Here is a 24,692-nt window from a genome sequence, read left to right as displayed (position 1 = left end):
TTTGCCCACTAAAGGGCTTAGTCATGTGAAAAAGAAAAAAGAAAACCCTTAAAGAAGTCATGAAATCTAGGGCATGGCTAATGAATTGATAAATTTTCAAAAAACCCCAAGAGTTGGGGTGGAGCTGTGTAGGAGCAACACGGCAATGGCATAAAACATCCATCTCAAAGTCGGAAAAAAGGGAGAAAAACGCGCTAGGCGGGTAATCATGCTCTCATACATGTAGAAAAAATAAGGGGCCGCCTCAGAAGCCCTCCCAAAGCAAACCCGGTCGTCCGGACCCGGGACAATCAGTTCATATTTCGGCTCGTCCTCATCAGAGGTACAAAGCCTATGATGAGTGCGGAGGTTGGTGATGAAGTCCGTGTCAACAAGGGGTTCTTCCCCCAAAACCGTGACATCCACCCATTGAGCAAGAATTTCAACAGAAGACATTGTTGTTTTTCTAGAAAAACCTACAAGGAAAAAAGAAAAAGGGGATAAAAATAGGGTCTCTAAAGGGGCCTGGAGTCAGATACTTGACAATGCAAAGTCTACGACCAACTCTCCTCTCAAATAAAAAGAAAAAAACATGCAACTCTACAAAGAAAGAACAAGAAGAGAAACTGACATTTTTCTTGCGAGAAAATGGAAGCAACGGCACTCGAAAAGGAAGGAGCTTTCTTCTTTCGATCAAAGGGTGCAGATGGAAAAGTTTTCATAAACGAAACAAACAAGGAGAAGGGAAAGTATTTATACACACGTTAGGGGCATAAAGGTAAAACGACGCAGGTCATTCAAAAGTTGCACCGTTACCGATGTAACCGCTCCCGCGTATAAATGCTCAAACCCCTAAGCAACGCGACGTTTGATTTGACGCGACTGTTGAAAACTTTTGAAACACGTCGATTCCGAAAAATCATGTCGGATCCTTAGCAGGTCGACTATGAACCCGAGTTATAATACTCGACCCCAATCCTTAAAAGAAATTGGGCTCGAGTAGGGGCACTGTTCATACCCTGCCCCAACACTAAAGCCCAGGTCCAAACTACAGATCTAACCACAAGGTTGGGCTCCTCAGAACACCGACCTTCTCTTTAGAAGTCGGTTCTCCCCACAACTTGCTCTAAAGAAGTCGGGAGCAAAGATTAGCTGGCAGATAATAACTGCCCCTAAAATCTCTCAACCCACTTCCAGGAGTCATATCGTAACCTCCCTAAGATAAAGGGACGGTTATCCACCCTAAAAGGTGGAACTACTCCAACGGTGGTTATTGGTTCACCACTATAAATACACTGACACCCCTCAGGTATCTCTAAGTCCCAATACTCTCTAGACCTGCTCACACCCTTGCTAACTTAGGCATCAGAGTGTCTTTGCAGGTACCACCCCCCATTCTCTCACACTCACAAGTCGGAAGGAGTCTCTAAAGGTGCCAACCCGCTCAAAAACTTCCTCCCTCATACGATTGGGCCAACCCAACGAGTCCAACCCATTAACCTCCGGTTATCCAACGTAATAGTTAGTAAGTTTAATTTTAATGTATTAATGCTGTAAGAAATTTTTATGTAATTACACTCAGTCTTTTTAGATCACTATTTATGTAGTTAATGTAAAAAATAATTATTTTTATTGATGTGGTATTATATTATTAGATGTACGTATAAAATTACTTTATATTAGTGCATTAAAATTAAATTCTTTTTTAATATACTGAACTTTTTTATACTTAATTAATTTAATTAAATTTTATTTTAATTTTATTCAATAATATTAATTTATTTTATTTAGTTATTCATTGTTATCAACATAAATAACTTTTACTTCTTAACTACTAAAAAGCCAGCGCTTATAACTTTTTTTATCACTTGAATGTTTTCGAATTATAAATCATGTTATTAACAATAGATGTTTACGCAAATTTAATTTTTGCTAAAATATATGATGCAACCGTTTTGAGATGGCCGTTTTGAAATGGCCTATTTGAAGTAGTGGAACAGGTGATACAAAATAAAGACATTTTTTTTTTTTTTGGTTTCCCACGGTATTTTTCAGTCCGGCAGGCCAAAGACTAATCCGCCGCGGTACTGAGCTCCATTTAAGGGTTTGCCGCTGGCCAATGGGTTGCTGCATGCATAAGGCGGGATTCGAACCCCCGACACTTGCTTAAGCGGACTAGTGAACTAACCACTAGACCAACCTAACTTGGTTACAAAATAAAGACATTTGATCAATGATTATGAACTAAATTAATATAATATTTCTAGATAATCTCATGGTCAATCTTACATGACATAAGAAATTTAAGCCCACATATAATTTGGTAAATATAAATGCAAAAGAATTAGAGCTGAATATTCTTCAATATCCTACATCGGTTAAAACAAAAAGAATTATTTTAATGGAACATAATCTCATGTCATGTTTTTATCATAAATAAAAAATTATGAATTCAGGTAGAATTAATTTCACATAAAGTTAATATTTAAAAATTATTAAATAAAATTTAATTAAATTATTTAAATTATTTAATAATTCTTAATTATTAACTTTATGTAAAATTAATTATACCTGAATCTTCACCAAAAAATTATTATTAGCAAAAATATAATATTTCATGTGTCTTTAAATAAATATATGTTAAAAAAATTTAAGATAAAGTTAATATCTAATACTCTTACTTCTTTTTTTAATGGAAAATAGTTGCGCCAAAATTTGGAATCACACTCCTTCCATGAAAAAAATACATTGCCCGGTACTCCAACAGCACGAAGGCAAGTGTGGGAAGAGCGCAATAGCTGTAGAGCATGAAGTAGTTCCTAAACGGCAGGTGATTTAGTATTCTAAAGTAATATAGAATTTTAATACTCTTTAATTATAAGAAAGCGGCTGTATATAGAATTTTAGTACTTTGTAACTCATCTAAATTTTGATTTTTAGTTAATATTAAATTATTATAAAATTATAACATTATAAAAAATGTAAAATAATTTTGTAATTAATTTTAAAAAGATAAAATATCTTTTTAAGATATAAATTGTTTAATTGTTTAAAAAATTCAAAATTTATATTTAAAAGATTATATTACTTTTTAAGATTAAAATTATTTAATTAGTCATAAAAGAAGTTAATAAATTTGAATTAAAAATTTAATTTAACTTAATTTTAAAAAGAATACAATTTATTTTAGTTTAATTATAAAAAACAAAAATATATCATTTTAAAATTAGAGTTATTTAATTATTTTAAAATTAAACATTTATATTTAATTATTTAAATTTATATTTAAATTTAAATTTCAAACACACCTAATCCAAACAAACAAATAAAAAACCAACTTCTATCCAATCTAAACCTTACCGACTCGGACCTAACTTTATCTTTTTCTGCCGTTCGTGTGTTTCGGCCAATGTTTTAAAAACCAGATCGGATTGATTGGTCGAACTGATCTAATCAAGAACCGGAGATCAAAACGATCCGATTCAATATCCAAATAAGTTAAAAACCGTTTAAAAACTATAAAATCAATAGAAAATTAGCCGGTTTTTTTTGGTCAAAAAATTAGCCGGTTATATCGAATTAAAAACCGACCGGTTTTTGGAAACTACGTGGTTTTGGATTTGAAAAAAAAAAAAAAACCAACGCCACCGCTTGACCCACCCCTTCCTGTAACACCCGCTTCGTGAACTCATTCAGAATCAGAAAAAGTGATCCTTCAAAGTTCAAATTTTGGGTTCTAAGTTTTAATCAAAACCCTAACTTTTTCAACAGTTCTGCCGCTGCCGTCCGTGGTTGTCGGCGCCTCCGTGACCTCCTCCTTCCTCCTGTCTCGAACCCATCCCCTCTCTTTGTAGCTCGGCACCGTTCCCATCCTCCCGTGGCTTCACTGGTTGGGGCCGTCCCTTCCCCGCTCGCTATCATCTCGCCGCTCTTCGTCTTGCTCGCGGCTTACAGGTTTTCACTTCTTCGGTTCTTACTTTTATGCTCTGTGAATGTGAATGGAAATCAAATCGTTGATTTTGCGTTGTTGAGAATGGATTTGTTACTCTGCTGCTGTTTTTCTTAGTTTCTGAGTAAATGGAGTATGCTGTTTTTGAATTTTAATAGATAGATTTATTGATTTCTGGTGTAAGGTGATTAACTGCTGCTGTTTTTTAAGTTTTATTGATTGTTCTTAATTCCTGGCTCTGTTCAGTCTATTGTGTTGTTGGTAATGGTCTTTTTTATTGAATTTATCCTTTGAGAGTTACTGTTAGTGTGTGCTGCCTTGTTAGGTTGTTTTCTTAACTTGTTTTGATTATTAGGCTGTTGTGTTGTTTTTGAGATTTTGATAACTTATTAATTTGATAAATTGTTTTTGTTGTGGTTTGTTGTTTTTGATATTGATTTTATTATTGTTGTTTTGATCTTAATTTGATAATTTATATTTTTATTGAACGATTATCTGATTAATGATTATTGATTAGCACTGGCTGCTCTGGTCTGCTGCTATCTATGAAGCACGAATTCTCTCGTGATGCCGGCATATCTGTGTTGAACACGAATTTGCCGTCTTTATATGTTTGTTTGAGTGATTTAAAATTTTTAAGGCAAGAATGACTTGAAAAAAATAGAAAAAAAGCATTCAAAGTGGAGAATTTATGAAAAAAATGAGAATTTGCTGAATTTATGACGATGTACACATCACTCACGCATATGCGTGACAAGCATTACAGGAGCCACGTCAGACTTTTTTATTGGGTCTAACGAAAGTATTTGGATAGAGGAATTAATCCATCCAACTTTTAAGAACGTCAAAGATTTAAAAGTATTTTGCAACGGTCAAAAACAAAAATATCCAAAAAAAAATCATAAACCTATTTGTCTTTTTTTTTTATATATAAATTGGATGTTTTCGAATATTTGATTTGTGTTCAAAATATATGATGCAAACGTTTTGAAATGGCCTATTTGAAGTAGTGGAGGTGATACAAAATAAAGATATTTGATTATGCAGTAAATTAATATAATATTTCTAGACAATTTCATTATCAATCTTACCTGACATAAGAAATTTAAGCCAACATATAACTTGATAAATATAAATGCAAAAGAATTCTAATTTGCTGAATGTTCTTCAATATCCTACATGGTTAAAATAAAAAAAAATATATTTTAATTGAACATAATCTCAGGTCATGTTTTTATCATGAATAAAAATAATTATTAATAAAAAATGATAATATTTCATGTTTCTTTAAATAAGCATATGTTAAAAAAAAATTTCAAAATAAATTAATATCTAATATTTGAAAAATGTTACCTTTTAATTGTTAGTGGAGATTCAAATATTCTTAGCTTCATGATAAACCACGTTATCTTCTGCAGTAGAATTGTTAGAATTATAATGAGATAAAAAAAAAAAAAAAGAATTCAACTCGAGGTTTAAGGAAATTTTGATTTCTAAGTGTGTTGTTGGAAGTTAAAACAATCAAGACCAAGATGGAAATTCTTTAAAGCCAGGATCAACTCCATTATAACTATAAGCATGTAGATGATTAACAATAGTTACTAAGGTACTAATTAAGACCTCCAAATGAACATGCAGAATTTTCGATATGCAATGCATTTAGATTTTGTTCTGGAAATTTTTTTATAATAAAATATCTCAAATAATTTATTATTTGATTTTCTTACAAAGTAGCAATGCTTGACATAAATTCAACATAAATAGTTCTATGCACAGTAGATTTATTTAATAACTCTACTTTAAAAATACGCAAAATTAACACATTTTTAAAGAGTTGTACTGTAAGAAAGAGAATAACAGAATTGGATGGGAGTGAGAACTCTAATGCAAACCATGCTGCCGAGGGGAAGTTAGTTACAGAGCAGAGACACGTGGCTGCTGACCCACCTTCTGCAGAAGTGCGTAGAAGCATGAGAGGACGCATCATAAATACCAAATGGAAGGATTATGCAAAATAGTTAGAGCCTGGTCCTAACGCAAGATCAGAAATGGCTGCGTTCCTTTTCCTTGCTTCACTTAATTCTTCTTAGTTTCAACCACTGTTCATTGTTATTTTTCTTGTCTTCAAGTAATACTTCAATTCATATAACTACAAACTCCTTGTAATTAAATTCTGATTTATCAATACAACATCTCTTTTCCCCCTGCGTTATTAAGTACCTTCCATTTGGTGCTTTCATTGCCATGGCAGACAACACCAGAATGAAGGGTTTGGAGGCCGACATCAAGAAGCTATTCCAGATGATGGAGTCGATGATGGAAGAGAACAGATCTGAGCGTGCTCGATTGAAGGAAGCAACAGATCTGAAATTCGAGTCTCTCCAAGCCTCCATTTCCCAAATTGCTAATGAGTCTTCTCAAGCTCGCTCGGTGGTCTTGGGTTCTCACCATGGCACGAACTCCGGAGGGGATCAGTCTTGGCGCGGTGCTGCGCAACCCAGGAAGGTAAACTGCGACTTGGCCAAATTTGACGGATCTGATGCCTTAGCTTGGATTTTTTCTGTGGATCAATATTTTGAGTTCTTTCGGGTTCCCGAAGAGGAACAAGTGGGTCTCGCTGCAATGCACATGTCGGGTATGGCAATTCCCTGGTTTCAGATGACGCAACGCACATCCCCCTTTCGTTCTTGGACCCAATTGAAGAGATCAATTGAAATTGAGTTTGGTCCTTCACTGTTTGAATCGCCGAGAGAACTTCTTTTCAAACTCCAACAGCGAGGGACGGTTTCCGAATATTATGCAGAATTTGTGGCATTGGCTAACCGATCCCACATTGATCCCCCGGATGCCTTGAGGGATTGTTTCATTAGCGGGTTACAGCAGGATATTAGGCGCGAAGTCAAGGCGCAATGCCCGCCTTCCTTAATGAGGGCTGTGAGTTTGGCCCGTTTATACGAGGATAAGTTCTCACCCAACCCGCCTACCACTACGGCGCCGGCCTCGTTCCGCTCTGTTAACCCTCCGACATTGGCTCTAACTCAACCTAAGCCTTCTCTACGTACAGGCTCTCCTCCATTACTACCAGCGCCATCACCACGATCTTCCACTTCTTCTCCACGGAATCCGATTCGCAGGTTATCCTCAACTGAAATTCAGGCTAAGAGGGCCAAAGGCTTGTGTTATTGGTGCGATGAGAAATACACAGCTCTCCATAAATGCCCGAATAGACACTTTATGTTATTTCAGCTTGAAGAAGACGAAGTTCCTGCTGGGGAACAACAAGCTGCAATTGAAGAGGAAGTAGATCCCTTCCTTCAGACCTTGGAGCAACAAGTAACTGACCATCACCTATCCTACAATGCCATGCATGGTACCTCTGGTTCGTCCACAATCCGAATTCGAGCCCTCCTTCAAGGATTGGAGGTTCGGGCTCTATTGGATGGAGGCAGCTCTGATAGTTTCCTCCAACCTCGAATAGCCAAATTCTTGAACATTCCAGTGCAGCCTGCCCCTGGTGTGAGGGTGATAGTGGGAAATTTTGGCATCATGGATGTTGAGGGTTATATTCCTTCTCTGGAGGTCACGATGAGTGGGTGCAAAGTCACTATTCCACATGTCTTTGTGCTGCATGTGGCTGGAGGTGACTTGGTGATTGGTTCTCCTTGGCTCAAGCAACTGAAAACGCACATTGTGGACTATGATGCTGCTTTTCTTCGATTCCTGCATAATGGTGAGTTCGTGACAGTGCATGGTGAGAAGAACCCCACCCCGGAGCAAGCTCAGTATCACCACATTCGACGCCTTCTCAACACTGATGCAATTGAGGAAGCCTTCACAGTGGAAGTTCAGCAACCTGCACAAAATACAGCCACTCCCCTGCCATTTTCCCCTACCATGGGGCCTGCTTTTGCTGAACTCCTCCAGAAGTACCAAATAGTGTTTCAGCAACCTACAGGGCTTCCCCCACAAAGATTGCATGATCACTCTATTCCCTTGGTAGAGGGGGCTGCACCAATTCGAGTTAGACCGTACCGATACCCCCACCACCATAAGACTCAAATTGAGTGCATGATTCAAGAGATGCTTAAGGATGGCATCATTCAGCCTAGTCGTAGCCCTTTTTCTTCACCAATCCTTTTAGTAAAAAAGAAGGATGGCTCTTGGAGATTCTGTACTGACTATCGTGCTTTGAATAAGATTACGGTCAATGATCGCTTCCCTATTCCCACAGTGGATGAACTCTTGGATGAGTTATTTGGAGCAAAAATTTTTTCAAAGTTGGATCTCAGATCAGGTTATCACCAGATTTTGGTGAAGCCGGAGGATAGATACAAGACCGCATTCCGCACACACCAAGGACATTACGAATGGCTAGTAATGCCATTTGGATTAACAAATGCACCAGCCACCTTCCAACATCTTATGAACGATATCTTTCAGCCATTCTTGAGAAAGTTTGTCCTTGTCTTCTTCGATGACATATTGATCTACAGCCCTTCCACTTCTCAGCACTTAGCACATTTGGAGATCGTGTTGCAAACATTACAGAAGGAATCCTTATTTGCCAAGCTGTCAAAATGCTTGTTTGCTGTATCCGAAATTGACTATCTGGGCCACACCATCACGGAGAAAGGTGTGCACATGGAAAAGGATAAAATTCAGGCTGTACTAGCTTGGCCAACACCTGAGAACCTCAAACAACTTCGGGGATTTCTGGGGTTGACAGGTTACTATCGACGCTTCATCAAAGGCTACGCTTCTCTTGCCTCTCCTCTCACAGATTTATTAAAAAGAGATGCCTTCCAGTGGAGCTCAGTTGCTGCTCATGCCTTTGAGTCATTGAAGAAGGCAATTACTTCAGAACCAGTTTTAGCCCTTCCCAACTTCGATCAACCTTTTATAGTAGAAACTGATGCTTCTAGTACGGGAATTGGAGCGGTTCTTTTGCAAGATAAACACCCCATTGCCTTCTTTTCTAAGAAATTATCTACTAACAAACAGCACCAGTCAGCCTATGCCCGGGAATTCTATGCAGTGACTGAAGCGGTAGCCAAGTTCCGCCATTACTTATTGGGAAAGAAATTCATTATACGTACAGATCAGCAGAGCTTAAAGACTCTAGGAGATCAGACCTTGCACACCCCTGACCAGCAAAAGTGGATACACAAACTCATGGGGTATGATTTTGAGATTCAATATAAACCTGGTAAGGAGAACACTGCTGCTGATGCACTTTCTCGCAGCTTCATGGCTGCTTGGTCTTGCCCAAAACCGGAATGGTTCAATACATTGAAGAGCGAAATAGAGGCTGACAACGTACTGAGGGAGCTTCGGGAGAATTGTGAGAAAGGCTCACCGAAAGACCCCAACTATTCTGTTCAGAATGGGGTGCTATTATGGAGGAAGAGGTTGGTGATTCCGAAAGGGAGTTCATTGATGCAAGCAATTTTGCACGAATACCATGATAGTGTGATTGGAGGTCATTCTGGCATCGCCAAGACTGTGGAACGGATTTGCTCTGCTTTTTATTGGCCAAATATGCAACGAGATATAAGAGCTTATGTTCTTTCCTGCTCCATCTGCCAGCGCGCCAAAACAGAGGCTCAACTACCTGCAGGCTTGCTTCAACCTCTCCCAATACCATCACAGGTTTGGGAGGCTGTCTGCATGGATTTCATGATTGCTCTTCCACAATCTCATGGGTACACAGTCATTATGGTGGTCATTGATAGATTGACAAAATTTGCTCATTTTATACCATTGAAACATGACTTTGATAGCCGCTCTGTGGCAGAGGCATTCATCAGGAATGTTGTCAAACTCCATGGCTTTCCTAGCTCCATTGTCTCGGACAGGGACCGGGTCTTTATGAGTCATTTTTGGCAGCGATTATTTAAGTCGCAAGGCACTACTTTATCCATGAGCTCAGCATACCATCCACAAACGGACGGGCAAAGTGAAGTTTTGAACAAGACATTGGAGATGTACCTTCGTTGCTTCTGTTTCGAAAATCCTAGGTTATGGTTTGATATCCTATCTTGGGCCCAGTATTGGTATAATACTTCTTACCACAGAAGCATCAAAATGTCTCCTTACATGGCTTTATATGGTCGTGCTCCCCAAATCTCATTAGATATGAGTTCTCTCATGATGATGAACCCTCGTTGCAAGAGTTGCTAACCAAGCGGGACACACTGCTGGAACAACTTAAGGCCAACCTCAATCGTGCCCAACAATATATGAAGACGTTTGCCGATAAAAATCGGCGAGATGTTGAATTTCAAGAGAATGATATGGTACTGGTTCGTTTACAACCCTACCGCCAACACTCAGTGGCTTTGAGAAAAAATCAGAAGTTGGGTTTGAGATACTTTGGCCCATTTCGCATTATCAATAAACTTAGCTCCGTGGCATATAGACTAGAACTTCCTCCAGAGGCCAAGATTCATAATGTGTTTCACATTTCAGTGTTAAAAAGATTCCGCGGGGATAACACTGATCAGTACTTGCCATTGCCTCTACAGACTAGTGCCAAAGGTCCTATACTTGAGCCTTCTCGAGTTATAGGAGTTCGCACGATTCTCAAACATGGAAAACCAGAAGACCAGGTCCATGTGCAGTGGGGAATTGGAGACACTGCAGAGACATCCTGGGAACCAGTTGCAGACATGATTAGACTATACCCTGCTCTCAACCTTGAGGACAAGGTTGGTGTAAATGGAGAGGGTAATGTAAGAAAGAGAATAACAGAATTGGATGGGAGTGAGAACTCTAATGCAAACCATGCTGCCGAGGGGAAGTTAGTTACAGAGCAGAGACACGTGGCTGCTGACCCACCTTCTGCAGAAGTGCGTAGAAGCATGAGAGGACGCATCATAAATACCAAATGGAAGGATTATGCAAAATAGTTAGAGCCTGGTATGGTGTTATTCTATCCTCTGTTTCTCCCTATTCTGGTTACATGATATTCATCGTTCTGCTCTAACCAATTCTTCTTCTCACCAGGTCCTAACGCAAGATCAGAAATGGCTGCGTTCCTTTTCCTTGCTTCACTTAATTCTTCTTAGTTCCAATCACTATTCATTGTTCTTTTCCTTTTCTTCAAGTAATACTTAAAACTCATATAGCTCCATATTCCTTGTAATTACATTCTGATTCATCAATACAACATCACTTTTTCCCTTTTGCGTTATTAAGTACCTTCCAGAATTCTACCTATTTAGCATATTTTTTAACAAGTTTACTTTGTCCCTTTAGGTGCTTCAAAGATTCATGATTTGTGTGAATCACAACCTTTACACTCTTAGTAAACTGCAGTTTTTCCTTTCTTTGCACCTCTAGTACTCGAAGTTGTGGAGAATTGATTATGAATCTCAGAGTTAAAATCCTGTCCTAAATCAACAAAAGTCATAGTAAAAGAAGTCCGACTCCTCGTACTCCACCCGTTACATTTTTTATATGTGTATGCATAATTAGTTGAACAAAAACACAGGAGGAGAAAATTAATTTGGGACCTGACAACATTACACACACAAAAAACCACTACATAAAACCTTAATGCACCATCTACTTGTTCTAAAAATAAAATCCTAAAATTCTATCTTTTAAAATGACAGTCCAACTCAGAATTTCAACAAAAGCAATTCAAGCTTACGAATTTAACATTTTCAAGTAAGTTTTTTTTTTTTTTCTTTAGCATTCTCATTGAAAGGACATAGAGATGCTAAATTATACCATCTTACATTTGATAGTTTTTTTCCTCCTGAATGAACAAAAGATACAATAGCATGAGTAACATTTTTATATATAACAAATAATTGTAATTTGTTAAATCTTGTTTACTTTAACGCATTCTAACGTAAATTTTCAATTTTAGCTTTTTTTTTTTAATTTTCTCATCGATTCCTCCATTACTATCAATAATGGACAAACCTCAGGCATCATTAAAAAAACTCTAACTTAAAACACTCAATAGATCTCCACATCAATATGAATTTTAGGTGTACAAGTGCATTCAAGTTTGAGACCACACCAAAACCGTTATTACCTTCCAGTTTGCAGCTATGTCTTAAAAATACATGAGCTACTTGAGACCATTTTTTCTAATTTCAGGATTCTTTTAAATGGAATGGAATGACCCGACTTCTTGATTCCATTCTTTCTTGTTTTAAGGATCTTTGACTTCCCTCAGTATGGGACAAGATATGATCATCATTCTCACCCGCCTCACCCTATATTATGTTGGCAAAATGAAAAAAACAATCTAGTATAAAATATCCCAAACAGGAGTTAATTTTATAGTAACTTGATACCCATTTTGCAAAGCAAGAGATCAAAGTTTTAAAAATGCAATTGAATAAAATAGAACAAGAAACAATTACAAAAGGAGATGAGGATAAGAAATCCTCTAAAGACTAACCTCTGTTTATATTAATAATAACAATACAACTCTTATCTAAATAAAAAAGTAAATAGCTGTAGAATAATGGTATTTATAAGTTATAACAAAGTAAGCAAGCATTATAAAGACAAAATGTCAGCAGTTGCATTTCAATCAATTGGCATTTTGACTTATACTTTTTAGGGATTAATTTGATTAATAAAAAATTTGTAAACCAATTTAAAGATTAGATAACCTTTTACTAATGAGTGAATATTAACCCATAATCTTTTAAAAGATCAATATTTTAGTGCAAAAAAAATTAGGTAGTATTAATTCAAATCGAAGAAAAATATTCTCTATCAACATTATAAATAAATACTTATTAATTCAAGTTAATAAGTATTTCCATGTAATTGTGAATCTATATTTTTTATTTGAAAAATAGTTAGTGAAATTCTTTTGATATTTTTTCAATTTTAGTTTGGACCACACCCAATTTATATTGTTATTTAAATGCTCTCTAAAAAAATATATAATGTATATGACTATAATTAAATTCACTTTTTTTTAAGACATTAAAAGAGTAGAATTTATGCTCAAACACCACGTTAAAAAGTCCTAACAAGCCCTTAATATACCGAAAATAATAAATCACAAATAAATTGGATGCCAATCTTTACAATATTATTACATCATCATGTTATACCTTCAATCCACTTGACACAAAATAGAGTTGGAGGAAAAATGCCCGAAACAAGATCCTCTACTTTCTCCGCAAGAGCACTGGTGAATGGTCCATCTTTTGGAATCAACACACCAACAACAAATGCACCAAACATGGATTCCAATAGTATCTCTAACAAAACCGGCGGCCAAAACAACTAATGTAGCACGTATATATATCTCATCCACTGCCTTCATTACATCATTGTGTAATCCTTTTGAAAATTGGAGGAACAATGATGATTGAACAAAGAACAAAATCACATCCACACAAGAAGACCCATAATGACACTAGTGGAGACTCGCTATCGCCTGACAAGGCAAGAATCAAAGCAGCGGCAATATCATTTACTGCTGGTGCCGACATAGCCATATAGCCATTCTACCAACATTGGTAGTTTGAAGTTTCAACTCGGCCAAAATACGAGCCAAACACAGGGAAGCAGTTACAGATAGAGCAACAGCCTAGACACAAGAAATACAGCACCATTTACACATGTGCTATGTTTGTATTCCTTGCAGGCCTAGAGTTAGATCCCAGATCTTTGCGTCAAACAGGAAAACAGACACTTGCCATTGCTATTGCTGGAATAAGTCTACCCTTGGGAATTAGTTCATCATTTGTTCTTGAAACAAATGCCAACAGTGTAAATGGCACTGCATTTCTTGTGTTTATGGGTGTTGCTCTATCCATAACTGCTTTCCATGTGTTGGCTCGTATTTTTGCCGAGTTGAAACTTCTAATGTCGGCCGCAGCAGTAAATGATATTGCTGCTTGGATTCTTCTTGCACTTGCTGTTGCCTTGTCAGGCAAGAGCGAGTCTCCAGTAGTGCCATTGTGGGTCTTCTTATGTGGATGTAGTTTTGTTTTGTTCAATCATCATTGTCCCTCCGATTTTCAAAAGGATTACACAACGATGTAATGAAGGTGAGCCGGTGGATGAGATATATATATGTGCTACATTAGTTGTTGTTTTGGCCACGAGTTTTGTTACAGATGCTATTGGAATCCATGCCATGTTTGGTGCATTTGGTGTTGGTGTGTTGATTCCAAAAGATGGACCATTTACCAGTGCTCTTGTGGAGAAAGTAGAGGATCTTGTTTCGGGCATTTTCCTCCCACTCTATTTTGTGTCAAGTGGATTGAAGGTATAAAATAAAAAACTATTTTTATAATTAAATAAAATATATGGGGTTGATTTGTAATTAAAATTAGTTCAAGAACTACGTAGCAATTGATAAAAAAAACTCTAAAAACATGTTTTCTACTTGGACCACTAAGTGGTCCAAAGGTTCCTGGACCACCGAATCCTGTGCCAACTAACAACCAAGAAACTTTATAAGTAAAAGATTTCGTAGAAAGCATACATTGCATGTTACTCGGCTCAGGATTCGGTGGTCCAGGAACCTTTGGACCACTTAGTGGTCCAAGTAGAAAACATGTTTTTAGAGTTTTTTTATCAATTGCTATGTAGTCCTTGAACTAATTTTAATTACAAATTAACCCCATATATTTTATTTAATTATAAAAATTGTTTTTTATTTTATAAATTATTATTTTATTAATTATCTATTATATTTATTAACAATCAAATACAAAAATAACAACCAATTATATCCTCCATTGATCCTAATAAAGCTTTTGGCCATTCTAATCGATTAAAATATTAAATTTGATCTCGTGACGTTCGTCCATGACTTCTAAATCGTGTTTTCTTGAAATTCAATCGATTGGTTTATCAAAACAATCGATTGAATTACAGTGTATCACAAAACAATCAATTGAAAGTTGTAAGGTAGAATGGTTTTCGCTTTAAACCAATCGATTGTTTATACTTTCTAATCGAATGAATGCCCAAAAATAATCTATTATTTTTGTTACTCAATCGATTGAATTCACAAAAACAACATGAATTTGCCAAATACAATCGATTGGAAAGTGATGACATTGAAGTTTTAGCCAAATTCAATCGATTGGTAATGTAATCCAATCGATTGGAAGGTGATGAAGTTGAATTTTTGCCATCTTCAATCGATTGGTAATGCTACCCAATCAATTGAAATGTGTCCTGCGCCTATTTCAATCTTGTTATCTTTTTAGAAATTATCTTATTATTCATCTATCTTATCTTTAAAATTCTATCTTCAATTTTTGCTCTTTTATTTTGATGTAAATAAACTAATCTTATCTTTTCCTTAATATTAACATTATAAATTGGTGAATAATCCATCACTAATTATTCAATCCCACCATTGAAATCGTGTATCATTTTCTTTGATTATAAAAAATTTAATTGTTTTTCTTTNNNCCGCACTTGGTTAGGGCTGTTTATAGTACTTTGAATTATGTTGTTCCTGAACCTGATGAAGAGGGTGAGGTAATACCGCTAATTGAGTTTGATTTAGGGAAACAACATTATAGAGTTACTTTGCAAGAACTAGCTGAACAATGGAGTCTAGGTTATCATGGGACAAAATTTACTGGATGTATTGTGGCAGATGAGGAATGGGGAGAATACAACAGATTAGTTGGTTTGCAGAGTTTACAATATGAGAATCCACACATGGATGCTAGAGGTAATATAAGTTGCAGTGGGTTGGAGATTGAGCAGCGTATATTGATGTATTTGTTTTCATACATGTTGATTCCAAGAAAACATAATCATGGAATCTTGTTTAACGAAGATATTTTAGTGCTTTAGGCTATGGTGACTGGAAAGGAGATAAACTGGACTTATTTTATGGTTCATCATATGCTTGAGATGAAGAAAGGAAAATCAAGTGTTGGTTTAGGATATGCTTACCATTGGACCAAGATTTTCAAATGGCTTGAAATTGACTTGACTGAAGAGAAAAGTGTTGTCTTGACTAATGTAGCCAAGATTGATGACAGCACTCTAAGACAGATGGGAAGAGATCCGGATGCCCAACAACCTCAGGCTCAAGGACAACCACAAGACCAGGTGCAAGCACAAACACAGACACCCCCACCACCACCCCCTCCTTCGCCAACAATGCAAGATTTGATGGATGAATTACGAAGCATGAGAGTATATATGGAGGAGCAATTTGCTGATATGAGGCAGCGTCAAGACAGGCAAACGGAAGCTATCAATCGTCAAGGAGAAGCAATTGATAGTCTATGCACTAATCTGGGCATCACAAACCCAAGGGGCATCATCCCAAGGCCTGGACCATGAAGAAATTGTTATCTAGAACTCCACATCATCCTATGATCTCCATTGATGATTGAATGGGAGTTAATATTGTTGAGTTAAAAAAAATGTAGGACAAAATCTAGGTGTTATCTTCACTGTATGATGAAATGTGTCATTTCACTTTTGAGAGTCCTAGGTATTATTGTTCATTGTGTCATTTCACTTTTGAGAGTCCTAGGTATGTTTGATGCTACTACTATTGCAACAGAAGCATAAGTTATTGATAAGCTTATTTTGTTTTTAATGTATTATGGCAATCTAACTTTCTTATTATACAAAGAAGTTAAAGTACCCAAAAACATCTTAGCTGTGCATGTAAATCTGGGAACTTAAGCTGTAATCAGTTCTTGTATTAAATTGATTAAAGAATGCTTGCAATCAGGTGTGTATGGAAATCAATCGATTTGTTTGGTAGTAAAATCGATTGTTGTACCCTCAATTGCTAATTCAATCTATTTTTTTTTTACTGCATTCGATTGAATATTCAGTGAAATCGATTGGAGTACTCTTATATATACTATTTCAATCGATTGGATTTTAATGCAATCGATTGAATAATACACACACCTCTCATTCAATCGATTGTGTTGTTGTTGTAATCGATTGGAATCGATTTAGTTACTGCTTCAATCGATTGTGTTCTAAGTGCAATCGATTGAAGTATCCTCTCTTGTTATTTCAATCGATTGGATTGGTAGTAAAATCGATTGTTGTACCCTCAGTTGCTAATTCAATCTTTTTTTTTACTGCAATCGATTGAATATTCAGTGAAATCGATTGGAGAACTCTTATATATACTATTTCAATCGATTGGATTTTAATGCAACCGATTGAATAATACACACACCTCTCATTCAATCGATTGTGTTGTTGTTATAATCGATTGGAATCGATTTAGTTACTACTTCAATGGATTGTTTTCTAAGTGCAATCGATTGAAGTATCCTCTTTTGTTATCTCAATCGATTGGTGAGCCTATCTACCAGTTTTAAATCTTGTTTTATTTAGTTATTAATCTGATGCGTCTAATCTCCTCCTCCTCCTTATTATTATTATTATTATTATTATTATTATTATTATTATTATTATTATTATTATTATTATTATTATTATTATTTTGAATTTTATTTGAGTATTTAGCTAATTAAAGATAATTATAGACAAGATATAATTAGATAAATTGATCAAATTTAATTTCTTAAGTTGAAAATAAAAATTAAGTTGAAATTGAAAAGTATTTGTTTTTAATTAAAAGATAAGATATCTTAAACAGTTTTAAGATTATTCGGCTGTTTTAAAAATTTTTAAAAAGATAGAATTCAAATTTTGTTATCTTTTTTGGGTATATATATGTGTTCAATCCGACTAATTTTGTATACGTTGACAAATTATTTTAACTATTTGCCTTTCAACCAAGTCTACTCGTAATATATTCTTCCGTTGATAATAATCATGGATATTCCTTCTAACGAAGATATAGTGGGGGTCTCCAATGATGCATGTAACACACAGAATATGTCACTGGGCTGTGATTTTATCAAAGTTGATTTTGGTGATCAACTTGGAACTACAATTCCTAGTGCAAAGGTAAGACTTAATGGGTATTTAATATCTAATATAATGTATTACGAGTAGATTGAACTTTTATTTTTTTTATTTTCTACAGGATGACCACGTTATTAATGACGATGTTATTCAAAGCGAGGATCTAAATAAAGTTCAAGAATTGTCTAGTAAAGTGGATAACGTTCTCTCTAGCATGGAGGTAATTTGATGTGACAAACAGTAATTAATATATATTATGTAAAATAATTTTATATATTATAACCTTTTTACCATTCTTTTTTGCAGTCAATGAGAGTTGTAAACATTGCTCGGGACGTAATAATTGATAAAATCCTTGAATCTGTAAGCCGCATTGAGACAATGATATCACAACTCAGTCTGAACAATGATTCCGAGACTCCGACCAAGCTCTCTGTACAAAACACACATCCAATCTCAAGATTGAAGGCTAAGAGTTCAGCTAGACATCCAATATCAAGATTGAAGGCTAAGAGTTCAGCTATTGATATTCATACGGCTATATCAGACGATGAGGATGATCTTACTGTACTGGATCATATGTCTTTCACCCACGATAATCCGTTCCACATCAAGATCAATATGGACAAACCAGTATCTCCAACTATAAGATCTGCACCAAAAAAGAAAAATATGTCCAAGGTATATGCATGTATAGTAAAATTTCATAACTCTTATTATTTGATATTCTTAACATGATAATAAGAATATACTAAAACTGTTTTTTTCTTAGGGTAAGAGCATTATGGGGACGTAGAAAAAATTACCGTTCACTCACCCAGGCGGAATTAGAAAGCCAAAGATTGAGCCCAGATCAGTCAATAAATCGAAGGTGTCTTATGCACTGAGCCAACCCACAAAAGACTATAGAAGACCTGTTTATTTCTTTTCCATTACCAACGTAATTACCACTTAAATTATCTAGTTTCTTATGGGCACGGCTAATTATTATGTTTAGTGATGAATTGCTAATACTTTTGTATTAAAATTTGTAGTCAATGCAGTGTCAATTTATGCCAACTCCAACCATGCGTCTTTTGGAAGATCAGATAAAGGCATGTGCATATATATTTTCAGCATCGCTAGATCCATCGTAAGTTAATTTCATATTATCTTTGTTGTCGATGAATGAGGGCCAGTTTAATGAGTCTCAGTTTTTAATTGATACAGTGAAGAGCTTGTCATAACAGATACAATCAGAGCAACTAGATCAGACTTTGAACATTTCATACCTGACAGACCCATTACTGATAAGGTACACAAGTAATCTATTAGTTAATCTACGTTTGGTTCTGGGCATAATCTCGTAATATATTTGGATTGTGATTCAGATTCTTGAATTAGCGGCGTCGAACTGCACTGATTTTCAATCTGATATAAGTTTCAAGACAACATGGCAACTTCCACCGAGATTTGCGGTATGTTCTATAACCCCTGAAAAGATAAGTTCATTTATCATAAGTTACAAATGTAATGCTGATATAGAACTATACTTCTTTATCATGTACTAAAGACTATATTGGTTTGCATTAATGAACTAGGTGGATGTCTTCAACAAGAAAGATTTAAAGAAGAAGATGGAAGACTACATTTATAAATTTATGCAACCTACTGCTGATTTAAAATATGTAAGAATTTTTTCTTAAGATTCATTGTTGGATATAGTTTTCCATTATTAGCATACATAACCGAGGGGCAAATTTTTATGGTTTAGATATATGTTCCTATTCAAGAGGATGACCACTGGTATCTAATGGTAATATCAGTTTGCGAGCGAACAATCTATCACCTGGACACCCATTTTAATGATGACAGAATTCGCTATCGTGAACGTGTTATGAAGACACTAGTAAGTCCGTGGAAAAATTTACATAAGCTTATTAGATCTTATTTTGTTTTTATTATTTAACCAGTGAAATGAAATCAGGCACACGTACTGGAGCAAGTCGTCACGTCAAACTTTTACAAGGATGATGGCATTCAAGAGTATAATAAACAATTTCATGACTACAAAATTGAAAGACCAGAAGATATACCTCAATGTTCCTCAAGCTTGAATTCTGCAACTTGGGTGATGAAGTGGATGCATATGACTTATGAATTTAAGCCATATGGTAACAATAAGGTGAGCATTTATAAAACAACTCTCTAATATTTAATCCCTATTTTTTGGTACTAATTCATAATGAATAATTTGTAGCTTGATGATCACGATATTCGCATGATAACCGCGGTGCATATACTCCGGAGTCGGATCAACCATAAGAAGTCACAGATTATAGCATCGGTCGAGGAGTTTTGGAATATGCACAGTTCTTAAAATTAATCTAGAAAGATTGTAATACTTTGGTTAGTGCGTATTTATTTTAACAACAATAATCCAGCTCTGTTAACAACAATGAACAACGAAAAAAATTAACTCAGAAAACAACTAATTAAACCATAATTAACAATTATCATCAACAATCAACAAAATTATTTTAAAAATTTAACTAAAAAAGGATTATCAAAAACCATACAAATTAACAAGAATAATTAACTCAAAAGTATATATTAATCATAATTAATTTCAAATAAAAAAAGTACTAAAGAAGCACTGGAGTAGAGCTCACTGGATAAGACAAGACAACCGAGCAACAGAGACGTCCGAGAGGAGGTGATGCCCGAGCAGTTAAACGGAGGTGACGGCGAGGAGGACACGCGAGCAGAGACGTTCGCATTTCGCGTGAGACAGGGTGAGACCGGAGAGGGAGAGAGAGCGAGCTTGAAGAGATGGAAGCCAAGCAGAGACGTCCAGGACGGCGACGAGATCAAGGCCAACGATGACACCTTCTGTCGCTGCCGACAACGATGATCACATAGGCGGGCTTCACGAGGAGCACAGAGACGGTGAGAAGGAGAAGAGATTCGCGGCGGTTGGTGGGGCTTCGCGACGAGCACAGAGGAGGGGAGGAAGAAAAGAGTGGTGGTGTCTAGGGGCTCACGGTGGCTGGTGGGGTTTCACGACGAGCCGGCGGGATGGGGGCTGACGATGGCGACGGTGTTTGCTGTGCTAGGGTTAGGTAGTGAGGGAATTGGGAGGAAGGGAATTGGGTCTGGTGGGTTGCCGTGGCATTTAGTATAGCTAGCCTTTCTTTTCTTTTTTTTTATAAGAGATAAAATGACGCCGTTTTGCTCTTTTACTTTCAAACCAAAAACCGCTACTAAACCGGGCGGTTCACCGGTTAACCACCGGTTCGACCGGTTTTTTAAATTGACGGTTTTAACATTTGTCCGGATCTTTTATATTGACCAGGTTTTTTTACCCTTTTTCGCAAACCGATATTTATTTGACAATTATTTCATCTAAAAAGCATACGCACGACTATTGGAAGAATATATAAAATTTCATTAATATAGTGCAAAAAAATAAATAAGTACAAATATGAAACTGATTCTCTACGTAAAAATATTAAGTATATGAAGGTTGCTAATTATCACTATCTAACTCAGCCGTCGGTTCTGGATATACGTCGCCATCATCCGAAGCATTAGCTTCATCTTCAATAATGTTGTTGTCAATGTCCTTTTGCCAAGGACATGTTGTCTTCTTATGTCCTTCCATTTGACAAACACTACAACGTTGCCGCTTCTTCTTCTTAGATGGCTGTCCTGAGTCTCCAGTGGTTGGATGCACATACGGATTGCTATTTCTAGCTACACCTGTGTGAGGTTGATTATCTCCTTCATCTGCAGCCTTGTAAGATGAGTACAATCCCATAATTAAATCACGTGTCTCTTCATATCTCTCTGGTACTTTAGCAGCAACAGTAGCCAGTTGTTTAGAATATTCCACCAAAGCACTTTGACGACTAATAACAACAGCATCCCTGGTGAACCCACTTGGATCATTCAGTGCTGATTTAACCTTTTTTGTCCATCTATCCAATACCAATGACCGGGAAATCTCACGGATGTCTCTGTCAACCATTACTTTCACAATATGTTCGCAGGGAATACCAAATGACTCCATTCGTAAACAGGTACACATGAAGATCATTTCTTCTTAACGAAAATCAACGGTCCACGTAAAATCGGGCCTCCCATGCTTACACACAATGTACTTTATGCAATCATCGGTATTATCTATGTTTAGAACCCGCATTGATCCAGCTCTGGAGAAAAATGGCCGAAAGAAAAGAAATATCTCATGAGTGTATAACTCAGCAGCATATCTCTCTAGCAGCTCTATACAAGTTTGCATGACGGGCACCCCACGTGTAGATTCATAATCAGCATTAAATTCGTTAAAGCGCATGTGTGCTACACACCTTTGAAAATGCTCTACAAAACTTGTCAAATCATACCGCGACCCCACATACCTTCCCACTATTGAGTGTAAACCTTCACATCTTGATGTAGTTCTAAAGCTAGCAAAGAATTTTCCTCTTAGATATGCAATAGCCCACATATGCTTCTCTTCGTACATGTTGATCACCCACGGCTTATCCTCAATGCCAAATTCTTCAATAAGCTGAACCCACTTATGCTTAAACACGGGAATCTCATAGTCTCCTGTCATGATTTTTCTAAATTTAGATGTAAACGATGGATTTCCAACATTGCTAGTTGCATTTCGAATAAGGTGCCAAGCGCATAATCTATGTCTGACTTCGGGAAATACATCTCTCACTGCATTCCTAATCGCCATGGCCCCATCAGTTATGATTGAGGTCGGGGTCTTGCCCCTCATTGCAAACATGAGCTGACGCAGGAGCCAAACATATGTATCAGTAGTTTCGTCCGCAATTAACGCAGCAGCAAAAACAATTGTTTGGTTGTGGTGGTTAACCTCGCTGAATATTACTAATGGACAACTATACTTGTTCTTCTTGTACGTAGTATCAAAAGCAATAACATCCCCGAAGAGTCGGTAGTCTAGTTGGCTAATCCCATCAGACCAGAACAAATTACGTAACAAACCTCTTGAATCGTGACATGCCTTGAAATATAATTGTGGATCCTTCAACCGCATATCCTCCAACTTCTTCAACACTCGTGCTGCATCACCAGGAATTTGACGCCTTTGCCGAGCAATCTCATTGTACATATCTCTGGGACCATCGCCAACAAATTCGTACCTGCGTGCTTGACTAGCTAGAAGACCAAATATCTGTGAGGTGCTGATCCCTGACTTTAGCATGTTCATCATTTGCATAATATCTGCCTCTGACATTTTTATGTGGGTAGGCAACATAGCACTGAATTGTGTATCCAATAGATCATGGTTGTGTTCGTCAGAGAAATAAAAGATATGCCACTTTCCACTTTCTGGTACAAATTTAACATCCATTCGGGCTTCACATCCAGTTCTTGTTTCCAATCTAGGCTCCTTCTTCCTTTTTTCCATCGTGTAATATTTCTCCATCCTGAATCCTTGCCTATGACATACAAACATTTGTCTGTAAATCTCGCCACTACTATTCTTGAAGGTCTTGCTCTTCCTTGCACTAAAGCCCTTCGACTTTGAGTACTTCATATAAAAATCAAATGCAAGATGCAAAGTAGAAAAGTGGTATTTGTCAATTTCCTCCACAACATTCTCACTAAATTTCAAAGATGTAATGTCTTGCACGGAGTCAACCGCATAAGCGGCTTCAAGGATATAATCTGACATATCAGATTCAGAAAAAAATGCTCCCTCGGTAAATTCATCTCTGAAATCTTGTTCGAATTCATTCTGTTCATCCATCATATCTTGGTCACTTACTAGCTCTTCTTGTTGGTTAAAGTCATCGTCCTCCTGGTATTGCTCATTCATCTCAGTGTCTGTAAATATACCTGACATCTTAAAAATATCCAATGAAAAAAATTATTTAATACACACAAAGTCATATATTTCTATTTGTGGTAAAAGTTAAAAATTAAAAGTAAATAATATTTAAACTTTTTTGTTTAACAAAATTAAAATAAAGAACAAAAATAAGAAAAAATGTGTATAGGAGTACATTCATTATGTTATAATGTTAATAATTAATGTAAATTTTAAAAAATTGGATAAATTTATATTTCCTGTGATTACAATCAAAAGTGAATTATATGTATTCTTATAATCAAGAAATATACTTAACTTCTTTTATAATAAGTAAGTCTGTCAATAATTTAATTTATTAAAAAAATCTCATTTTTTTATTTATCCTACAAAATAAAATTTCATATTAATAGTTTTGAATAAGACAATTAAAATAAAATTTAAAAATAAATCTTGAATAAAAAAATACAAAGTTTTTAATCTAAAAATATAAAATAGTTATAAAATAAAATACTTATTTAAATATGATTTTTCAAGACACTCTATAACCTAGATGAATAAATATTATTTTTAAAATGAATCATGATATATTGATACAAAACTTATTGTATGTATTTTTTTTAAAATTAATAAACCTCTCTTGTTAATAACAATATTAGAACCTAAATTTGAACACTAATTGATATTATATATTGTGTAGGTAGTTAGAGTATATTAGAAAAGTACGTTAATAATTTGAAGAGAAAAATTATTAGTGTAAATTTTTTTTAAAAAATTAATCCTTATTGTACTATTCTATTTTTATTCCTTCAAAACATATCTTAATAAAAATATTTGTAACAATAATTTACATCCAATAAGAATATCTTAACGAGCAGTTACATCATTCTGTCATGGGGTAAAATAGGGGTAAAATAGGAAAAAAATAATCGACACCTAACTCTCTGTATTCCTAATATAAATTGTTATAGATAAGTATAGTTTCTTAAAATTTTGGGGTGTCCAGGCCACTACTCACCCCCTCTAGGTCCGTCGCTGATTGCTAGCTAATTAATTAATAATAAA

The 24,692-nt window shown here is 35.8% G+C and overlaps 2 protein-coding genes across 2 annotated transcripts; one reads left to right on the top strand and one right to left on the bottom strand.

Annotated features, from left to right (window-relative positions):
• The first annotated feature begins 18,310 nt into the window (after positions 1-18,310).
• LOC127747450 (uncharacterized) lies at positions 18,311-20,157 on the top strand. The gene is made up of 9 exons (XM_052261349.1): positions 18,311-18,478; positions 18,570-18,737; positions 18,832-18,929; positions 19,007-19,091; positions 19,168-19,254; positions 19,378-19,464; positions 19,551-19,685; positions 19,764-19,961; positions 20,037-20,157. The coding sequence occupies exons 3-9, from the start codon at positions 18,835-18,837 to the stop codon at positions 20,154-20,156; spliced, it is 807 nt and encodes a 268-aa protein (XP_052117309.1). The 5' UTR covers positions 18,311-18,478; positions 18,570-18,737; positions 18,832-18,834; the 3' UTR covers position 20,157.
• Positions 20,158-21,881: 1,724 nt separating this feature from the next.
• Positions 21,882-23,636, bottom strand: LOC110281488 (protein FAR1-RELATED SEQUENCE 5-like). The gene has a single exon (XM_021143780.1). It carries the CDS (start codon positions 23,634-23,636, stop codon positions 21,882-21,884), a length of 1,755 nt encoding a protein of 584 aa, XP_020999439.1.
• Positions 23,637-24,692: the final 1,056 nt, after the last annotated feature.

This window comes from Arachis duranensis, chromosome 5 (assembly GCF_000817695.3).
Source record: "Arachis duranensis cultivar V14167 chromosome 5, aradu.V14167.gnm2.J7QH, whole genome shotgun sequence".
NCBI classification, from domain to species: domain Eukaryota; kingdom Viridiplantae; phylum Streptophyta; class Magnoliopsida; order Fabales; family Fabaceae; genus Arachis; species Arachis duranensis.
This window is presented reverse-complemented; position numbering and strand designations above follow the sequence as displayed.

Bases quoted from the DNA above. Each gene is read 5' to 3' on its own strand.
- LOC127747450 (XM_052261349.1), top strand. From the start codon at position 18,835: ATGCAGTGTCAATTTATGCCAACTCCAACCATGCGTCTTTTGGAAGAT. The intron at 18,930-19,006 runs GTAAGTTAATTT...TAATTGATACAG, and splicing joins TCAGCATCGCTAGATCCATC to TGAAGAGCTTGTCATAACAG. The intron at 19,465-19,550 runs GTAAGAATTTTT...TTTATGGTTTAG, and splicing joins CTACTGCTGATTTAAAATAT to ATATATGTTCCTATTCAAGA.
- LOC110281488 (XM_021143780.1), bottom strand. From the start codon at position 23,636: ATGAATGAGCAATACCAGGAGGACGATGACTTTAACCAACAAGAAGAG.